The 20708-nt window shown below is 49.2% G+C and overlaps 2 protein-coding genes across 2 annotated transcripts in view; both read left to right on the top strand.

Annotated features, from left to right (window-relative positions):
* The window catches only part of GNB5 (G protein subunit beta 5), a 32380-nt gene extending 16916 nt beyond the window's left edge, over positions 1-15464 (top strand). Inside the window, exons 7-13 of the mRNA XM_075045281.1 lie at positions 62-194; positions 4066-4209; positions 7380-7471; positions 7593-7641; positions 10265-10361; positions 11417-11583; positions 11913-15464. Of these exons, the coding sequence (XP_074901382.1) occupies positions 62-194; positions 4066-4209; positions 7380-7471; positions 7593-7641; positions 10265-10361; positions 11417-11583; positions 11913-11924 (694 nt within the window). The 3' untranslated portion in view covers positions 11925-15464. The remainder of the gene's footprint in view (positions 1-61; positions 195-4065; positions 4210-7379; positions 7472-7592; positions 7642-10264; positions 10362-11416; positions 11584-11912) is intronic.
* A 1305-nt stretch (positions 15465-16769) lies between these two features.
* BCL2L10 (BCL2 like 10) lies at positions 16770-20138 on the top strand. The gene is made up of 2 exons (XM_075045280.1): positions 16770-17274; positions 18963-20138. The coding sequence occupies exons 1-2, from the start codon at positions 16873-16875 to the stop codon at positions 19092-19094; spliced, it is 534 nt and encodes a 177-aa protein (XP_074901381.1). The 5' UTR covers positions 16770-16872; the 3' UTR covers positions 19095-20138.
* The last annotated feature ends 570 nt before the right edge of the window (positions 20139-20708 follow it).

Below are 20708 nucleotides of genomic sequence, written 5' to 3'. Positions count from 1 at the left end.
TTGTCGTTGCAGTTTTAACCAGTTCTCCTCTCTCTGTTATTGCTATTATTACTCTCTTTAGTGGCCTGGACAACAAGTGTTCTGTGTACCCTCTGACATTTGACAAAAATGAAAATATGGCTGCAAAGAAGAAATCGGTTGCAATGCACACAAACTACTTGTCTGCCTGCAGCTTCACTAACTCAGACATGCAGGTAAATGCATTCCCTACCCGCTGCTCGCTGTCCAGCAACACCTAACATGAACTGCACTCGTGTGCAGTGCAGGTAACCTTCCTTGCACCTGAGGCACCCGGGGCCATGTCCTGCTCCATGCAGCGGCTGCTGGAAAACCCTCACTGGGGGCAACGAAGGTGCTGCAAAAGCTGCTGTAAGGAAATGCTTGTCACAGCCTGTGGCCAGGCTGTCGCGCCTGCACCCTGCAAAGGCCTGTCACTTCTGCAGAGGGAGCTCGCTGGTACCTGTGTGCTCTCTGCTCACTGGGTCCGTGCTGGCTGGTGCTTTTAGGAGCTCAAACTAATACAAATAGCTAAAAACCCAGTTCAGCTAGGACTGGGTCGGGTATGTGCTATGCCAGCCAATGGCGACCGTGTTGTTTGCCTGCTTTGTCCTGGACACCCAGCCAACTTTGCTTTTGCTTTCGTTCTTAGTATTTTTTGTTTATACCCAGTGAGATATCTGAGCTTGAGGATGGCTAGCCAGCCCTGTTTTCCGCACATGCAGTGGTGTGTTCCCTCCAGGGAAAGGAGTGATGCTCTCCCCATCTCGCAGCCCGGTGGGGGGGGGGGGGTTGGAGCGCAGAGGCCCACAGAGGGAGGCGATGGCAAAGCCAGGAACTAAATGCAGATCTTCTGAGACCAGGCCAGCCTTCCTCTGTAGTGAATATCTCAAAAGATCTCTTTCTCTGGGAATATGAAAGATGATGAAAGGAGCCAGGATAATCGCCTTGTCCTCTCTGTTTTTTTTTAATTTAATTGAAGCTCTGCTCAGTGCAGGTCTGCAACAAAGTACGTGGCAAAAGGGAGCATTTTCATTACTCTCTGTATCAGCAGAGCTGCTGGAAAGGGAATACCTTGTCCCCTTCTTCCAGATATTTGGAGCTCTTCTGAAGGAAATACCAGCTCTCATTGCTTCTATTTCAGGACATGAGATGCCCAAGAGTATGTTGTTTGGCGTTCTATGGTTTCTGTAATGACTCCGAGGTGCTAATTTAAGTCCATTGCCATGGAAACAAGTGGTGGAGGTACCCAGCACTAAGGCTTGCTTAGCCCTGACCTCACTGTGCAGGAGCCCTGAGTAATTAGAGCAGTCTAAATTAAGTGGAATGTTTTTGACGAGATAGAAAACCAGTATTCTCTTTCCTCGTCCATACCTATATGCATCATTATTGAATCCTATGAAAGGAAAAAATAGTTATCTTTCATAATTAAAAGAAGAAAGAAAAATTCGGTCTTTTTTCCCATGTGAAATACAGCAAACTGCACTGATATTGAAGGTAATGTATTACTATTGTTAAATAATACCACAGTGGATTGAAGTGCCTTATATTCAGCGATTCAGAGATTTTTCTGAAGACTTTAAAAAGAAATTTTCTTGTGATTGACAGGTTTATAAGTGATCATTTATAGCACCGCATGTTATTATTGAAATAAATACAAGCAAGTGGGTTGGCCAGGCTCCCGTTAGGACACCGTTATGTAGAGGATCCTAGAGAATCCCAGACTTCTTATCTTTTTCCTTTTACATAGCGGCCACAGAATTAAAATTACTCAGTAACTCTGGGGGTGCGCAGCGTAACAAGCCCACTGTGCAGGAGCCTTCCCAGCTGCGTGCGGAGCAGCTCTGCTCTCCTGGCTTGCGTCACTGAGGGATGGTGGTCCCTGTCCTGGAGCAGCCCTGGTGTGCGTCCCCCAGCCCAGCGCCCTGCAGCACCCGCTGCTAGGTGCTGTGAGTGCCGCTGCTCTGCCTTGGCTGCTCTCTTAAACTACAGCTCGGTTTTCCCTCGGAGGAGCGAAAGGCAGGGCAGGCGTTGCTGTGCCCGTGGGCGCCTGGCAGTGCGATGGCAGGAGATCCGGGGGTGGTTCGTCACTGATGAAAGCCGCTCTCGGGCCGTGTGGGTGCTGAAATAGGGGGTCCCATCCTTGCTCCTCATCGTGTGCCCCCCCCGGGCCGAGACAAGCGCTGAGCTGCAGGGCTGGGCGACCCGCGCACCTTGCTCTCGGTGCCCCAAACCAGTCTCGCTAGAGAGAACCTCCCCCGCCTCCGTGCGCAGGGAGCTGGGGAGCCTCGCTTCCTAAATTAGGTCTATCTGCAGCTCTGCGGTGTGATAACGCTCCCCACGCGGCAGTGCTCCGCGTGTATTAATAGCAGCAGTTAATTGGGATCTCAAGTGCTTTGCGCAGGGCGGGCAGCCGTAGCGCCGGTGCGGCCGGGCTGAGAAGCAGGATGAGGCCCGTGGCGATGGAGGAGGAGGAGGAGGCGGCGGCCGAGGCCGAGGCGAGGGCGGCCCCGGTGCGGTGCGTGTGCCCCCGGCGAGCGGGGACCGTGTCCCCGCTGTCCCCTCCCGCTGCAAGTGCCGGCTCTTGCCGCCAGGCGCCAGGCGAGGATCCCCGGCCGGCGCGGCCCCAGTCCCTCCTGCAGCAAGCCGGGGGCTGATGGCGAAGACTGTGAATTCCCTTCAGGGTTTGGGTTTTGGGAGGGGTTTCGGTCTGGTGCGGTTTGCAGTGGCAATACCCTGAAGGTGCGTCCGTAACGTTCCTCTTTAGGCATTAGCTGGAGCTCCGGGTTGCCAACAGACCCTTCCCATCCGCCCCGAGCTGCTCCGATTCCCCTCGTATCTTTCTTATGCCCTATTGCAAGAGCAAATCCTCTGAGCTGAAAGCCCTCGTTCCTCAGCCAGGTACAAATAGGCCTCAGAACAGAGAAGTTCATTGATCTAGGCCAGAAAGAAGTTGGGACTTTCTTCTGCTATTATCATCTCAGAGTACTAGCGTCTCTCTACTGCAGGATTCAGAACAGGCTGTTCTGCAGCTTTGCAGACCTCTGTTTGTGGGAGGAGTTTTTGGAGCATCTGTCAAACATGTTCAGTGTTTAACCTTTATGCAACTCTGTGAATGGTTTCATGATTGTGTGATCATCATCTTCTTGAACGATATTTTCTTTTTAACTTCTGACTACCCACGGGGATTCCTTGAGTTTCCTCACCAACCGTGAGAAAAACCTGTGTGCAAGACTGAGAGCCCTCCTATGTTCACCCTTGCCTTCTTCCACACCAGCGCACAGGGACCCTTTCAACCTACAGATTTTGAGATTGCGTAACAGCTTCGAGTGCCAAGGGGAAATTTTGAACAATTGAGCATCATCAGGATTTAGCCACAATAACAAGCGCTGATCACATGTGCTTTCTACAAGCACTGTAGCAGATGAGGGAAGCTGTGAGCTATGTTCGGTCAGTGTATGTTCAAGCCCTTTCACACACAAATGGTTTTGGACAAGTGAGAGGTGATGGACTTATCAAACAACTGTCTAGACAGGCTTACTTCCCTTTCAGAAAATCCATGTCTTAAGCCCAATTAATTGGGTTTAACCTGGCTATTTCAAGCAGAAAAAAAATTCAGAGAGTAAACAGGTATACTTAACTCCAACAGTTCTTCTCTTTAGCTGGGTGGAATTCCAGCAGCCTAAATATGGGTAGGGTTAAATACAGGAGCAGACAGGAATAACAGTCTGGTTCTACATCCTTTTTGGAGGATATGGAAATGCCAGCAGATCCTTACTGCCATCACTTCTCCAAACCCCCCTGCACAAAACTGACCATTATTGAAATACCGTATAGGTATAGCTGTGTCAATACAGCTGTCCTTTCCGCTCGAACTTCTTTCCTTAAAAATAAAAACCATAAACTGTGCTTAGATTCACATTGTTTTTATGGCTTTGATTTATTGCATAGTATTTCATTAAATTAAAGCTGTCCTTGGTCTATGTATAGGATGTCAGTTGTTTCTTTGTGAACTTGAAGATCATCTCCTGATTTTTTTATTGTGACTCTTCTTGCCACTTCCTATAGATCCTGACAGCAAGTGGAGATGGAACTTGTGCTCTGTGGGACGTTGAGAGTGGGCAGCTTCTGCAGAGTTTCCATGGTCATGGAGCTGATGTCCTGTGCCTGGACCTGGCCCCTTCTGAAACGGGAAATACATTTGTCTCTGGGGTAAGCAGGAGCTTCCTATCATAATACAAAATTAAGGATTGTGGAAGGGAAAAGGCAGCAAAGCAGGAGGCTCGTGATCTTATTGAGAGGGTGCTGGAATATGTGTTGGAAGCCCCAGTGCAATCCACTCATTGCAAGCACATTTTCCAAGCTGGAGCAAATTAAACCCCTGACTGTGGGGTCAAACCCACCCAGCCAGTCTGACTGCAGTTCTGCTTACTTAGCAAATTCCACTCCACAAAGCAATCCAGCCCAAGATCAAAACAACGCCTCTCCCGGGAAGGGAAAGGCTCAGAGTTAGAGCAGCGGGCTCCTACCACAGCAGAGGTGTGAGCCCCTGTGGGTAGGAGCCCAGCACAGCGGACGATTTCCCGCATTTGGCTCCTTTCTCGTGCCCAGCTCTCTGGAGCTGGACGGGGTGGACCAGGGGGCTGCTCAGGGCATTGAAGTGGGGGTGCAAATAGCGTGCGTGCCACTGTGTCCCTCAACCGCTCCCCAAGAAGCCAAGGGGTAGCGTGGACGCTGGCTAAACCCTTGTACAAGTTGGAGCAGGGAGATGAGGTGTGGCCACGTCTTCAGCTGTTGCAGAGTCCCCTGTGCCTTCCAGCGGTACCAGAGGCATTTAAAGCCCCTTTGTCAGTGCCTGCTCCCTGTTCTGGCCCAGAGGAACGCACAAACCTCGCTGGGGCTGCAGGACTGGTCTGGGAGAGTACCCAGGGCATCTTCCAGATCTTTGTCCTGCTGCTGAGGGATTGCTGTTCCCAGGCAGCCGAGCTGTTGGCATGCAGCCTGGCAGTGAGGTGGGCAAGGCATAAAGGTGAGTGAGATGGGGCTCAGCTCCTTTTCGAGGTGGTCCTTATCTTTCTCACATCAGAAGTTCAGTGTGCAGGTGAGGGCTGGCAGGAGCTGAGAGATGACCTCTCTTACTGGAGGCAGGTTGCTACCAGTAACTTTGCTGAAGGTACCTGGTTTCTGAGCCCCACCAGCACTAGCCCAGGACTGGTCCTGTGCTTGCTGATGGAAGTGGCCCTTGTGCCAGAGGGTGCTGACCATGGATTAGAGGATTCCACGTGTGCTCGGAGTCACGGTCCCATCCCTACACAATAAACCTGGACCTCTTCTGTTATGGCTCTTTTATCAAATTTGGCTGGCCCATCAGGAGCAGAGCCCAGCACACTGGCCCAGTTTGCCTGCTGCTAGCACAGCTGCTCCAAAGCGTGACTGAAAGCTAATTCCATCCGAGTACATTACTCCTCCCCGGCTTTTCTGTCACCAAGCTTGCTTCCCAGAAAGGATAGATTCATTTTCCCTGGGAACAGCTCAGCTTATTATAGGGCAAAGAATCGCAAGCAGCTATGGTACTGCTAAGAGAATATGTCATACTTGTGTCGATGTAGCAGCTTGGGCATGTCCGTGCTTACAGGGACTCGCTTAATTCATCACATATGCAGAATACCGCTTCAGTGAAGATCTGTCTTATATTGTGTCAATGCAGGTATAGCCAGAACAGTGCAACCTGAAGGTATAGTGGAATAGAGAGAATCCCTGTATATTGTACCTATGTAATGCAGTAACCTTGAGCTGGAATAAGCAACGCTAATACATCAGCGTGCAGCCTGGATGCTGTTACATTTAACAACTTAACTGAAAATCCCAGCCCTCCTGAGTGAGCTCAGGTCTGCGTCCCGGCTGTTGTGCTCAGTGCCCTCTGAGCACTGCTTCTTGGGGTGAGTTGGATAGCACTCAGGGAGCCCATCTCTCCACAGGTGGTTGCTGGTTTCTCCTTCAAAACCTTAGGAGTCAAAGCACCAGCTTGTCAGATTGGTCTTGCCCCCAAACTCCCAGAGAGGTCAGTAAGAACAGTGCATATGGAAGCAATTCGAAGGGCTGGGTTTGGGCTGTGGCCGGGCTTGAGAAGGAAATATGCTGAGTCCAAAATGTCCTCTATCCTGTTTGGTTTCCCCAGTGCAGAAACCACAATTTGGTACAAAGGAACATTACCTCTTTTAAATAATGACATCATTAGTAAAAACCCTAGGATTTCATTTTAACAAGAGAATTAAAAAAAGAAAGAGAGAAAGATGTGGATTGTGAAGACACTGTTTAATTTAATTAGCAATCATATCTGCTTAATAATAAATAACATGTGTGGCACGGTCTGCTGGGCAGGATGCACTAGCTTGGCAGAAGCAGCAGCCGCCTGGCCTGCCCTGTGCTTCCCACACAGCCTCAGAGAGCCTGAGGCCCCCAGAGCTGAGCCTACCTACAGCCTGCCCCTCAGCAGGGTCATATTTATTAAAATCTTCCATCACTCTTAAAAGAAAAGTCCGTGTTCTTTTTCCTGTCACTATGACAGCAGCGAGACATAGCAGCTGAGAGCGTGGCCCTAGGGGTATGAGATGGTTCCTGCCCCGAGGACGTTGCAGACTATATGGGCTGAGCCCCTTGCCCAAAGCGTTCAGGGTGATGAGCATCTCACAGCAAGCACCAAGTGTTAAATGATCTTTTCAAAGCACAGCTTGGAAGGGCAGGTTAGAGCTTGACAACGAGATGAAATGCTGTTCTACTTCTTTTCTCATCCCAACCACACCATTGAGCACGTGGGTGTGGAGCCATGGCAGGCGTTAACTCTGGTAAGAGGCTGGGCAAGAGACCCTCCAGACACACTTATTTCACTTTCTGTTTCAGTGTGTGAAAAGAATTAGTTATAAAACTTTAAATGCTGGCTATTAATTTTTTATATTGGGCATGTTAAGTGGTGAGGGAATGAGCCAGTTATACAGCTCTGTGGCATGGGGAGACTGCAGATGCAGGTATAGCAGCAGTGCAAGCAGAGCAGGGCTGCGAGTGCCGGTTAGTGTGGGACTGCCCGCACAAACACCCCAGGCCTGTCTGCACCCCACCGTGCTGCACGGCAGCGCTATGCCTGTGCTGCTCCGTGGCACTGCTGAGGCTCCAGCCTTAGCGACGCACTCTGCTCCTAACTGCAACTGCACCGGGCCTGGGGGTACCAGTGCAGCCAGTTCTGGGGCTGCTTTGCTGGTTACGTCCCCTCAGAGCTGTGATGTTCCGAGCCTTTGAATGTAGCTGGGCTTGATGCTGTGTATCAGGCACATGAGGGGTGAATGTCACCATTTGCACAACTGTAGTGAATTTTTTTGTCTTATTAGGGATGTGACAAGAAAGCCATGGTTTGGGATATGCGGTCTGGTCAGTGCATCCAGTCATTTGAAACCCATGATTCAGATATCAACAGTGTCAGGTCAGTATGTTTCTGGGAGAGGACACATTTGCGATGTTGAGCAATGCACTGGTTCTATTCTTGAAGTCTGACCTCATCCAAGTAATGTAATGTGTTCTGGTCTTTTTTTACTCATGCACAGATATTACCCAAGTGGAGATGCTTTTGCCTCTGGTTCAGACGATGCCACGGTATGTTAATTCAGCAGCCTAATTTAGGGAAGGTCTGTTACTTCCCAAGTCAGATTTTCCTAAAAGACTAGGCCACATCCACAGAGGACTTGAAGTGACTAAACTGGGCCTGTGACACCAAAGTTGCAGAAATAATAATGCTATAATATAATATATATTAAATAGTACATCTAATGCTATAGGGAAAAATCTAGTAACACTTCATAGGTCACCTCTGCAAACTTTTCTACCTGAGGTACTGTCCAAATATTCATTTCAGATTTTCTGTGTTTTGAAGATTCGTGGTCAAAATTAGTTGTCTTACTGGAAGAGTTTTGGCTTCATGTAGTTGTTGGTCACAACATGGGAGGAACCAGAGGAAATGCTGCAGCTTGTGTCAGAAGGAGCAGCACAGTGCAAGGGCACGAAGGGAGCCTGCACGTGAGTGTGCACGCCCCGGCAAGCAGAGGGGCCGTGGGCTCAGCGCAGAGCTGGGCAGACCTGGTCAGCTGGCCTCCACGGCCCTGTCCATCTTGAGAGTGCAGCCCCAGGGTGGCCTTGGCCACAAACATCTCCTCCCTGTCAGCCTGACTCACTGCCAACACTTCTCACTGCAATGAGTCACCACCGCATCCAGGTCATCCTAGATGATACAATAGTTCTTACTGGATCTTATCTATGAGCAAGCTGCTAGGAGGGGCACAGTATGTATTGACAGGTAATTTTGGTCACACATTGTATGTAAAATGCCACTTACCTCCTGGTGCCTTCGGGCCCCTGAGCGATGCACAGGGCTGGTGGCTCTCCCTGCAGCTGCTGGGTCCCCATGGGGGACCAGGCTCTGCCTGTACCACAGCCCTGCAGGGACTGAGCTGGCAGTTAGGTGTAACTTGAGGAGAGCAGACATTTGGGAGGCACCTGGCACCTTTTTTCTCTTGTCTATTCTTTCTAAAGTACTCTGCCCTCAGAGCATATTTTGAGTCCGCTCCAATACTAGCTAAACTCAATAGAAACATTCCCTTTGTCTTCACTGGATGTGGAGACCTTCCAAGACTCTTCTGGAGAAAACGTACACTGCTTTTAGGTCTTAAAAGCTGTGATTATAAATTAATACCTCTAGCTCTGTGGTGAGCCCAGTGGCTCTCTGCACATTCAGATGCGGTACTCTGAGCACTTGAGATGCTGAGGGAGTGAGATGGAGAAATTGTCCATCATTAAATTCCAATGAGAGCACTCTCTTTTTATACCCAGTACCATGGGCTCTGGGCTCCTGTGCTTATTAATTTATTTGATGAGGTTTCTCTCTCTTAACTATTCCTGACACCTCCAACTTGAGCAGGAGAATGGGAAATTCCATCTCCGTACTTTTGACAGAGGTTTTGGCAGTTTCCATCTACTTCATTCTTTAAATGAAGAGGTTGGTATTTTCAGCTTCACAGACTGATACACTGACTGATATCCTTGACCTGATTTATATACTTAGGGATTTTGAGGAACAGATAGATAATCCTGACTGCCTGGAGGGAAACCATAAAAGCGTGCTCACGTGGCAGTGCTGTCACCTGCGGTGACCCCAGCTCCCTATCAGGACAGTCTGATGGAATTATTCACCAGCATGGAGCACTGGGAAACCTGGACTTCACATACCTGGCAGCTCCCCACCGCCCTACGAATGAAACAGCCTCTTCTTTATGTGCAGGCTTGAATACCAGCCATTTTTCATTAGTAAAGTCTTAATATTAGCAAATCCATATGGCCAGTGTTTGCTTAAACTTAACTTATTAAGGAAGGTTTTCAGTTCAAATAGTTTTAAAAGTGCATTTTGATTTCAGGGCTAACAGACTGCCTTTCTGCATGGCAATGAAGTCTGGTCTGTCTATACATTATTTCCATGTCAAACAAGCCTAAGTACACTGGCAAGTGATAAAAACAGGAAGTGCAGGTTGTAGAGGTGATTGGGGATTTTCCATGAGAAATGAAAACCAAAGATCTGTATAAAAATGTGTTATTTCACTTGAATTATTTTCCCGTAGGTTTTTCAGACAGAGAGGCCTCGTGGAAGGGCAGGGGCTGTTTGCTATCCTGTCTTACTCAGAGCAAGGACTACCATCTAAGGTTCCCGGTGCTGAGGGACTGTCTGAGCACTGTGCCATGTGGTCCGTGTTCTCAAAGATGACTAGAGATTTAATCTTCTGTGTCTCCCAGGCTCCAGCTGTGGCTAAACTGTCGTCTTTAGAGACTGTCTCTCCATGCACCTCCCCAGCAGCAGGATGCCCTCATATGCAGGAAACCACGGTGGGGAAGCAAGAGGGTAGGGGGACTTTCAGTGGGTAGCCATGGTCCAAAGCCCACCATTCATCTCTTCATAGCAGGACGGGCAGGAGGCTTAGAGAAGCGGTTTGGAAAAGCAAGTTCTTCACTCAGTTTATACAACACAGCCTGGTGTTGCTTAGATCCCTGTTAGGCTCCAGGGGAGTGCCAGTTACAGCGGGCAGAAATAGCAGAAGGAAAGAAGCCAAACAGCCGCTTCCCATGATGCCTGTTAGGCTGTGGTCCTTCCCACTCCCATTTTTTCAATGAAACGTAGTAGCTGTTGACTCCAGCCTTTACTGAGGCACGCGTGTTGGTTTTGTTTTAATCCTAGTGTCGTTTATATGACCTTCGTGCAGACAGAGAAGTAGCAATTTATTCCAAAGAGAGCATCATTTTTGGAGCATCCAGTGTGGACTTCTCCCTCAGTGGTGAGACCTGAACTTCGGAGGTTATCTTAGTGTTGGGATTTGAGGGGAACTGTAAAATTTTGCCAGTTTAATTTGATGAAGCATTTGTTATTAAAAGTTATTAAAAGTAATAGTAAGTACCAAAAGAAAAATTTAATGCATGGAAGCCTTTTTTTGCCTCCATAAAAATAATTACTCTTTAAATAACCTAGCTGGCTATTGTTTCTTTGTAGCAATCAAAAGTATTTTCCTGGCCCTACTGAAGGCAGGAAATATTTTGCCTTTAACTACAGCTGGGCTAGAATTTCACAATAATGATTAAAAAGATTTCAAAGGAAACATGAAATGTAACTGACTATTAAGCACACTTACATAAATAGTTTTTAAAAGGCTAATAAATAATTAATAGACAGTAGAAGTATGTTAGAGGAGCATGAAGACAGAGAGATGATTACCATTTTTCACTACAGATCCAGAGACATGAGCTCAAGTCTTCTCTCTCCTGCCCCAGAACAAATGCAGAGCTCTTCCAGTCACCCTGTGTGGGGATGAGTGGGTGGTGAGCTGCTCCGCCTGGGACAGAGGCAAATGTCTCTGTCATGGTCACAAGCACCACAGCATGTCCCGTTGGGGACCGTGAATCACTTACCAAATTGTCTACTAATCATTCAACCATTTGTATTCAACTTCTTGCGTAAAGACTGAGCAAAATATTACCACCCTGCATTAGCTGTTGAAGTGCTCTTCAGTCTGTCATCATTTGGAGGCATCCCCTGTCTCTAACGACTGAACAGATTCTCTATATTTTAACTCAATTTTAACTATATTTTAAACTAGCAAATTTTAATTGATTCAGCATTTAGTATGGACAGCTCAGCAGTGGAGCAGGGGTGTCTAAGGGGAGCACAGCTAGCCGGCGGGAGGCAGGGGTCAGGGCTCGCTGTGTGCGGAGGGTGGCACAGGAAAGCTGGCTTGTGGCTCACGGGGCGATGAATGTCCTGCCGAAGGCCCTTGCTGCAGTCAGGACATGTTACCTGCTTATGACCTCACTGTGTAAAACCTCATTCTCTTTGTAGGTCGCCTACTGTTTGCAGGCTATAATGATTACACCATAAATGTCTGGGATGTGCTGAAAGGGTCCCGTGTATCCATTCTGTTTGGACATGAAAATCGTGTCAGCACCTTGCGGGTCTCTCCCGATGGGACGGCGTTCTGCTCAGGCTCCTGGGACCACACTCTCCGAGTAAGTGTTGGGAGCACGTTACTTCGGGTGCTTGTTTGTTTGTTTATTGTTTAAAAAAGGGGGCAAGGGGGAAGGGTTGTTACAGGAAAATTGACTCTAGAGGGACTAATGAGGATATAAAAACACAGTGTAAAACATGAACAGAAAATTCAAATTAAAGAAATCCCCACAAAGTGCTAGCAGAACTGTTAAATTTTGAACATGGCTTAAATAATATCATTGCTGCTGATACTCCATACCACTAAGCTGACTGCCTTGCCAAATTTTAATTAAAAGTTTGATAGAATAGTTAATGTCATAAACCATTGTTCAACTCTCTTTCTCTGCAGATCTGGGCTTAACCTGAGATCCTGTATGCAGAATCAAATGAAGACTGAAACCCTGGACTACAAAAACTGCATAAAAAAGCCACCCCTCAAAATCAAATATTCACTACACTACAAAAGAGTGACACTGAACCCACAGATTAACACAGCTAGGTAGAAAATGTAATCTGCTTGAACACATAGCAAACATCAACTTGTAGTAAAATGAAATGTTTTTAATTCTGTTTTGAAATTATCTTCTTTTATTAGAACTAGTTTAGATAATTATAAAGGGACTTTTCTCTGAAGTCACCTGTATCACAGAATTGAGTATTTCAGAGCACATTATGTATTTATTTGCATGAATTTAGTTCCTTTTTAAAGTTAAAAAAAAAGAAAAAAAAGAAAAAAAGATTATTGATTTTATCGGGATGTAGCATAAAACTTTGGAAACATTCCATAGTAGTGCATTGAATTTTGGTGTTGAAAAGTGAAAAGAAAAACAATTCTGGTACTTTATGATGGCGTTATGGATGACTGGACCTTGGCAGTAAGTAGAGGAGCAACGGACCTACTGTGAAGGTACTGGCTGTTGTCATAAGAATGTATTTTTTGTACAGAAAAGAAATCCTTTCAATCCCTGTTTTTTCCTACTGTCTTTTTAGATAGAAATAAGTATTTCATCTCTGTTACATGAATATAAAGAATCTAAATATATACAAACTGATAAACTGCAAAGAGGAGGGATATAAACATGATTTACATAATCATGAGGTAATACTTAACCAGTAGTTTCTTAGAAATTTTTAATTGTATCACTTGGTGAGTGAATTTTCTTTTACTTAAAGGAATACTACATGCTAAGCACTAAGGGATACTACACGCTAAGCACTAAGCACTGTTATGCTGATGGTCAAATCTTTTCCAAGTCAGTCATAGTCATTCTATGATCATGATTCTTATTTGCATTTCGAGCAGTTCATACCACTTTGGCAGGGCAATGTAGCTTAAATGTGTATTAAGGCAGTGTATGCCCATTTTAAGGTCCTTCTGCAACGTCAGAGCAGTGTAAGTTCATGCAAACGCGGGTCAAACCTTACAAGGGCAAATCATACAGTCCTTACTCTTAACAGTAATCTCCCACTGGTGTGGACATAGTTTTGTCACAGTTGGACTTGAGAATGAACAACAGTGAGTTGTTGAAAACCTGCTGTGAGCCACAGTCCTGCCAGCATTTGACACCGTGCTCACAAGCCCATCTGATCCAGGAGCCACTGGGTTTCAGGGAAGCAGTACAGCCGGCCACATTGCTGGCAGCACCCAGCCCTCTGTGTGAGCGTGGTAATGCAATACGGACTGGCAGGACTACCCCCATGCGGAGCTGATGCTCTAGAATTAAGATTTAATCAGATAAAGCTGAGATACAGTTAATGATAGAACCATTGGGAAATTATATTTGCATTTATACATTGAAAACCATTGAGACTAGTGCGTGTCACCTCTGCTCATACTGTCAGGTACTGAGTCTCACCTGAGCGGAGGCACATAGGGAGCAAAGTGCTGGAGTAATGCTGGGAGCTTGCATGGTCTGGCCTTTGAAATGCAAGTGGGGAGATACATCTCTGAAAAGATCAAAGACATGATTTATATTTAGATTGAAACAAGAGAAAACAAGCTCACTGGAGTGAGCTTGATCACAAGCTCACTGATCACTGGAGTTGGCTGTTCACACAAGTTTGATGGGAATACGCTCATTCTATTTGAAGGTGGGATTTTTTTTTAGAGTTCTATAAAAATTGTGTTAGAAACAAAGTCTCCTCATTCATGAAAACACTAGGTTCCATGAATCCATAACCGGTTAACCTAGGACACTGACATTTTTATCAGCCTTCAGTCCCTAATGAAAGAGCTCAGTTGTTTTCACTTGGAAAAGTCAACTCTGACGCTTTGCAATATTTGTGGCAAACTATCCCTGTAACAAACTGAATGCACTATGGAAATGTCATGTAGAGCTCACTGTGCAATACTGAGTCAATACACTGTACACATTTGATCAAAAGATTAATATTAATGTTTAGATAGTATTTATTGGTAAGAAGTTTGTTTCAAACATATTACATTGTGTTGATACTTATGAATGGCCTAAATACAATAAATTGTATTTTACATATTGAGAACATGTCTATAGTCATTTGTCCCATCAGTTAGGTACTTGTAATGGTAGCTATTTTTTCTGGGTTTTTGGCATTTACTTTTTGCACCATACAGTTTCTTAGATCATTTGTCCTGCAAAAATCTAGGGCAAAATCCAGATCTACTAGAAATTTGCTTCTGGAATATCTGCTGGAAATACCCATGGTGGGCCACAGCAACTGAGAGCGAGCAGTCCTTGAAAGTACCTGAAACTCCATCTGAGCTCCTTCTGCATTCAGGAGGCCAGAACTCAGGTTGTGTTTTCCTGCTCAGAAGGCTCACAGCTAACGTGGTGTTTTCCTTCCACATCTTCACTGCTATACCCGGGAATGCACTGGAAAATGCAGAGTATATGTTTTGTGGGAGCACAGGATGATTCTCCTCACATGGCAGTGGGACGCCAGTGAAAGCAGGGCACCAAAACGCTGTTGAGGGCTCAGGCTATCCCTGTTTAGGTAAACCGTATTTGCAGATCACCTTGAGATGCAGCAGTTCAGCTTTCTGCCTTGTCAGTAGAGGAGAACTGTGCTGGGGTCAGCTGTCCTCTCCACTTCAGTGTAGGTTTTGTGGTCAGCATGAAGGTGGTTGGTGGACGCGCTCGGTTTAGACACTGAAAAAAAGCACCTCCTTAACTTAAGCACGTTGTTTCATTTCCTTTCCTCTGAGGGGCTAGGGAAAGTGCTGAGCCAGCTCTTTTTGAGTGACATCGGTGCCCAAACCATCACCAGCTCCAGTGAGAACGAGGCTGACATCGCATCTTGCACTTCTGTTCTTGCAGGGAGAGATCGTGTGGTTCTTGCACTTCAGGGCCACTGCCTGTGGACTCGTAAGTCAGGCTGCATGGACTTGGCACCTGTGAAAATCACCTTTTTGGTCCTGAGGTAACAGTGAAAGCTGCGAACCAGGATGGGCCTCGACTTCCCGCCAGATAAAGGAAGATAGAGGAACAGGGCACTGAAGTATCCGTTGTATTTTGTAGTCACTAAAGGTTGACCAGGGAGGCTTTGGAAAACCCAGCGTTTCGAGACCCCCTGCTTTGGTCTGTCAAGCTCTTTGTGTCTCAGAAATGCCTCTATTCCTTTCCAGAGGGAGAGGTTTTAACCTGCCTCTTGTCCTTTCCCCAGCATGTCCCAGCCTTGCAGCTCTGGATGCAGCAGTGAAGCAGCAGTGTCACATCCCAGAGCCCCAGCACTGGCCCTACCTTCCTGACCCGCTCCTCAGCTCAAGCCAGGAGGTGAAGGAAAAGCAGTCCCAAAAGGCTGCGCAAGCGGGCTATAACCAGGTTAAATGTATGGAGAGGAAGGGAGCTATAGCTAGGGCAAAGTCACTGTCAGACGGCTCCGTCCTGTTAAACAAAAACGCTATATAAACAGGAAGGGTGGAAAAGGATATTGCTAGAGAAAGAGCAGCCTCTCCCTCTTCTGCTGTGAGGAATGCAATAGGAAATTCCTGCCTAGGATTAACAATCGTAAGGAAAACTCTAGTTAAAAAAGCATGTGTGTAAAGTGCTGGTGAAAAGTAAAGATATCAGTCCAGCTACTGCTCTAGCACATAAACACAGACTAGATCTCCCCAGTTAAAAACAAAACAAAATCCAAACACGGGCACGTAAAACGAAGAGTTTACTTTAGGAACAACTCTGAAGAGCTCAGGCCAATTCTTGATAGTGATCTGAGAAATCGCAATAGGATTGATTCCAGCCATCTATTTTTAGGTTTTCTGACGGGGATGTAAAAAGGAGACAGAGAGCTGTAACTCAAGATAGGTGGAGTGAAGCCAAGCAGTCCCGTGCTGGCGCGTTGGGCACCTTGAGCCTGTTGTGCGACGAGAGATGAGAGCATGACCTGGTCCCAGGCAGCTGTGGCAGCCCCTCTCCTCCCAGTGCTGGCGCGGGGCTGCGCGGTGACGGTGCTGTCGCAGCCGTGCTTTGCACCGGGCCACCATCTGAACCTCGCTTGCAAACTGGTGCTGAGCAGGAAGCGCAAGTTGGGTGTACCTGTGCTGGGCCTGCCATAAATCTGGGGGTGGTTTTTATGGGAGTCTTGATGATCTGTCGAGCAGCTGATGGCACTCACAGCTCGACGAGCACAGCTGGGATGCAGGGGAGGCCTCTAGCTGAGATTTCTCCTGGTGCTGTGCCCCGTGCAAATGACACCGCTCGGCCGGTGTGTTCTCGCCGTTTTATTTTACACCACCAGCGGCGAAGGGCCCAACCTTTGCTCCGCGAAGGTCCTAACCCTAGATTCTGCCTACACGCCCCTCAAAAAGCAAACGCCACTGCATTTGTTTGGTAAACACGCGATGCGCTCGCCCTTCGGTCCTCGAAAGCCTGCAGCTCCTTTGATCCAAAGAATACAGGTTCGGGCCAGCAAGGGGGGAAAACCCCCCCCGTATGACAAAGCACCCCGCAGTCGGCACCCCGCCGCTCAGCGTTTCGCTCGACCGCCCCGGGCAACGCGCGGCTGGGGGCAGCCGGTGCCCTCGCCGGGGATGCGGGCGGACCCTCCGCGGACGCGGCGCTCGCTCGCCGGCAGCCCCCCGCCGGCCGGGCGAGGCGAGGCGGAGGGAGGCGAGGCGAGGCGGGCCGTGGCGGCCCGGGGCCGCCTCCCCGCCCTCCCCGCCCCGCGTTTGGCGTTCCGCCGCGCCGGGCCCCGCCCCGGAGAAGGGGAGCGCTCCCCCAGCGCCCCGGGGCGGGCTGGGCTGGGCCGGGCCGGGCCGGGCCGGGCGGAGGGGCCGCCCCGCCTCGCCTCGCCTCTTAGTCGGCGGCAGCTGCTGCTGCGGGGCCGCAGCCATGCCGAGCTCGCTGAAGGAGGAGACGGCGCTGCTGCTGGAGGACTACTTCCAGCACCGCGGCGGCGGCGCCGCGCTGCCCCCCAGCCCCACGGCGGCCACGCTGCGGCGGGCGGCGGCCGAGCTGGAGCGGCGGGAGCGGCCCTTCTTCCGCTCCTGCGCGCCGCTGGCGCGGGCCGAGCCGCGGGAGGCGGCGGCGCTGCTGGAGCGGGTGGCGGCGCAGCTGGAGGCCGAGGGCGGCCTCAACTGGGGCCGGCTGCTGGCGCTGGTGGTCTTCGCCGGCACGCTGGCCGCCGCGCTGACCGAGCGGGGCTGCGGCGACGGGCCGCGCTGCCTGGCCGCCGCGCTGGCCGCCTACCTGGCCGAGGAGCGGGGCGAGTGGCTGGAGGCGCACGGCGGATGGGTGAGCGGGGACCGGGGCGGCGGGGCGGGGGGCGGCCGCGCCAAGACCGAGGAAGGGCGGGGGGAGGCCCGGCAGCGCGGCCCGGGGTGGGTACCGGCGGGCCTGGATCCCGCCCCCCTCCTCCGGCCCCGGCGCCGTGCTGCGGCTTGGCCCCGGGCGGGGGGTATTGCCCGGGAGACGCGCGGGTGTTCTGCCGGCGCTGGGCGTGTGCGGTACCGGCGGGGAGGTCCCCGCGGGGAGGGGCCGCCGGGCGTCCGCGGGGCCCGCTTCGCTCCGGGGGGTACGCGCGGGGGCGTGGAAGGCGCCCGCGGGTGTCCTGCGCTGCGGCTGAGGCCGGCTCCGCTCGCTGGAGGGGCCGGCGGCCGGCCGCGGGGTCCTGCGAGTGCGGGAACGGCCCTGCTGGCTCGGGGAGGGGACACACACACACACACACGGCAGGTTTGGCTTCTCCTCAGGTCCGCAGCCTCCAGATTTTGGAGAGCAGGCCCGACGCGGGGCTTCTCCCAAGCGCAGGCACAAAACAGCGGTGTTGCCCGTTCCCCGGCGTGCCGGTGTACGGAGGCACCCGTCGGCTAGACCTGCTGCTCTGGTTCCTGCTGGTCCCGAAACTGGTCGGGTCGGGGCCTCGGGAAGGTGTGGGCAGTATCGGGAAGGTGTGGGCAGCGGCGTTGGCGGGCGTCGCGATGCGAAGCGATGGCCGCTCTTGCTCTCCGCCGCTTGAGATGCGTGCGGCAAGTACAGCCTCCGAGGCGTCCGCGCGGCCCTGCCTGCGTTTCCGAACAAAATGTCAGCTATCCCGCAGAACTGCACGTTTCCTATTTTCAGTCCTAGTGGAATATTTGATGCCAGTACAAATAAGCACTAAAAATAGGAAGCGGGGGGAAGCAGCCGCTGGTTTCGTTGACTTTTCCAGAGACCAAAATGAACTTGGTTTTCCAGTGGCCGCTGGTCCATCTGACTGCTGAGGACAGTACAGGGGTTGGCTACAACGTACGCTGTCACTTGGCAAAACCGCGCTGCCCGTTCGCACAAATTAAAGTGTAAAGAACAAAGTTCCGGAAGAAATTAAGAGTATGACTTGTTTACATAGACATCTGTGGAGCAGAGTTCAAACACGACCATCTGGAGTTGTATTGCTGCCACTTCTGATTATCGCAAATAACGATCTGGGAGAGCAGCTGCCAGCTTTGCTCTGTCATAGGTCAGCTCTGAGCAGTGTCCGCCTGGCCCTTCCAAGAGTGTGTAGTCAGTCCCACGTCCACCGAGATGGGACCGGCTTCGGGCTCCTGTCTTTCAAGTGGAAATTTCCATATCCTGCATTTCAGATGCTTTCTGAAACTTGAATGAGGGGGAACAATGCTGGCAGCTCCCATCAGAAACTTGCCTAAAAGGGCGAAAATAACGTAATGACGTGCCGAGCATCTCGGTAGGAAGTTTGCAGTTGACTGTTGAGCAAACCGTGCAAACGCTGGTAGCTGCTGCTTTCAGTCGCCTTGTGCAAAGGTTCTCACAAAGCATTTTTGTGTGCCCAAGGCAGCAGGCTTAGACTTTCGTGATTAAGTAGAGGCTTCTGCGGCTGACAAACGCCGTGCTGGGAATGCGAACCAACCTGTGCTCAAAGACTCGTTAAAAGAAGTCCGGTTAATTGCGAGCCAACCAACTCAATGTCCTTTCTCTTGCTTTTCTAGGATGGCTTCTGTCGCTTCTTCGGCAGACATGGCTCCCAGCCGGCTGACCAGAGCAGTACCATAAGCAATGCGATCATGGCTGCGGCGGGGTTTGGAATAGCAGGATTGGCTTTTCTCTTGGTGGTGCGGTAGGCTGATGAGCGGATCTTGCTATGGGAAAGTACTCTCAAAACTGACAATTTACCAGATTCCACTCTATTTTCTATAGAACAGACCCTCTAAGAAGAAGTTTATATTTTTAAACTGGCTTGGAAAATTGTCTCACCAAATCCTTGGCTATAAACTGCTTCACTTGCTACCCAGTAACAACACAAACAAATGTGTACTAAACCACCATTTGTGCATGTTCAAAACCTGTCCGTCTCCAAACATCCTCTGGACTTTCTTTTTGAAGGTGTAACCTAAACTTTAGCATGGTTCATGTACTGTAACTTCTGAGTGCTCGATGTTATGCTAGGAAAACGTTATGGTGGACTCGCTACTAAACCTTCTGTTCGAGACGTCTTTTTTACATGGAGGCAAGTCTTCGAACCTGCCTTCCATTAATACTGTAAAGTGGGCGAACGTTGACTGTGATTTAACATGTCTTATAGCCTCAAATGTGGTGCACAGCACTTGTTACCGAAAGGCAACTCATTGTTTGATTTAGAGCAATTAGCGCCCGTGATGCGAGAGGCATTAGGGCTTAATGTAACATAAGGCTGATTTCATGACACTACAAGAAGATAAGTATTGATACAGGAAGGTAATGGCTGCAGTACTCGTTCTTACTGAAAGGAAAGGAATTTAAATATTAAACCTTAATTGGTATATTGAAATCCAGTGGAGGCTGGAATTTCTCTGGATTTCCGTGACAAAACGAGAATTTCCGTATATCTTAATATATTTTTGAAGTATTTATCACTGTATAATACTTGTAGCCATGACATCTTTATTTTTGTTTAAAACTTAATGCTGGTTCTTGTCACTCTAGTGCGTATCAAGCGTTGTCTTGTTTGAGTAATATTTCACTCTATTTTCAACATGCCGTGTATTTCTTTCAATGGTTGTACAAATGGCCTTATGTTTCTGGTAGCTTTTAATAACGTTCCTGGGTTACTCATAGCGTGTACAATTTTACTATGGTGACTTCAAAGGTGAATAAATGTTAAGTATTTTTATTTTACAAAACTTAACTTTCTGCTTACTCGATCGGATGGGTGACGGTACTCGGACGGCGAGCGTTTCGGTGGTTACCTGGATGCGTCAGCTTCTGTTCACCTTCCTGCTGCTTTGCCCTGCAGCAAGGAGCTGTGTGATACCGCACAGAGCGGTGCGATACCAGTCTTTGTGCGGAGGAGTCCTGCAGTCAGAACTAGGGCTAAGACAGCCTAAGGGGAAAATCCAGTCCAAAAGGCCCGTCTTCACCACTGTGACTGGAAATAACCGGGTGGTTTTGTAGGCCAGAACTTTCCGAAGTTTACTAACATAGCTGGGTACAGACGGGCTCCTCCAAGAGCTGCTCCCGCTTGTAGAGAGCGAAAGAGCTCTTGTTTCTTCTCTGCCAAGACTTGCTGCTGCCTCTCTTTTACACATGCATGCTTTTTTTTACTGAAACTGGAGTTTCTGATACAAGTTATGATGACGACTGAGCCATAGGTGATGAAGTTCAACCTCCTCGGATTAGTAATACTGAGCAGCTGTAACTTTTGAGGGTGTTGGGTTTAACTCTTTTAAAAAGCAGTGCCACGCTTCTGTCTCCGGGTC

Source organism: Buteo buteo, chromosome 13 (assembly GCF_964188355.1).
Source record: "Buteo buteo chromosome 13, bButBut1.hap1.1, whole genome shotgun sequence".
NCBI lineage: Eukaryota > Metazoa > Chordata > Aves > Accipitriformes > Accipitridae > Buteo > Buteo buteo.
This window is presented reverse-complemented; position numbering and strand designations above follow the sequence as displayed.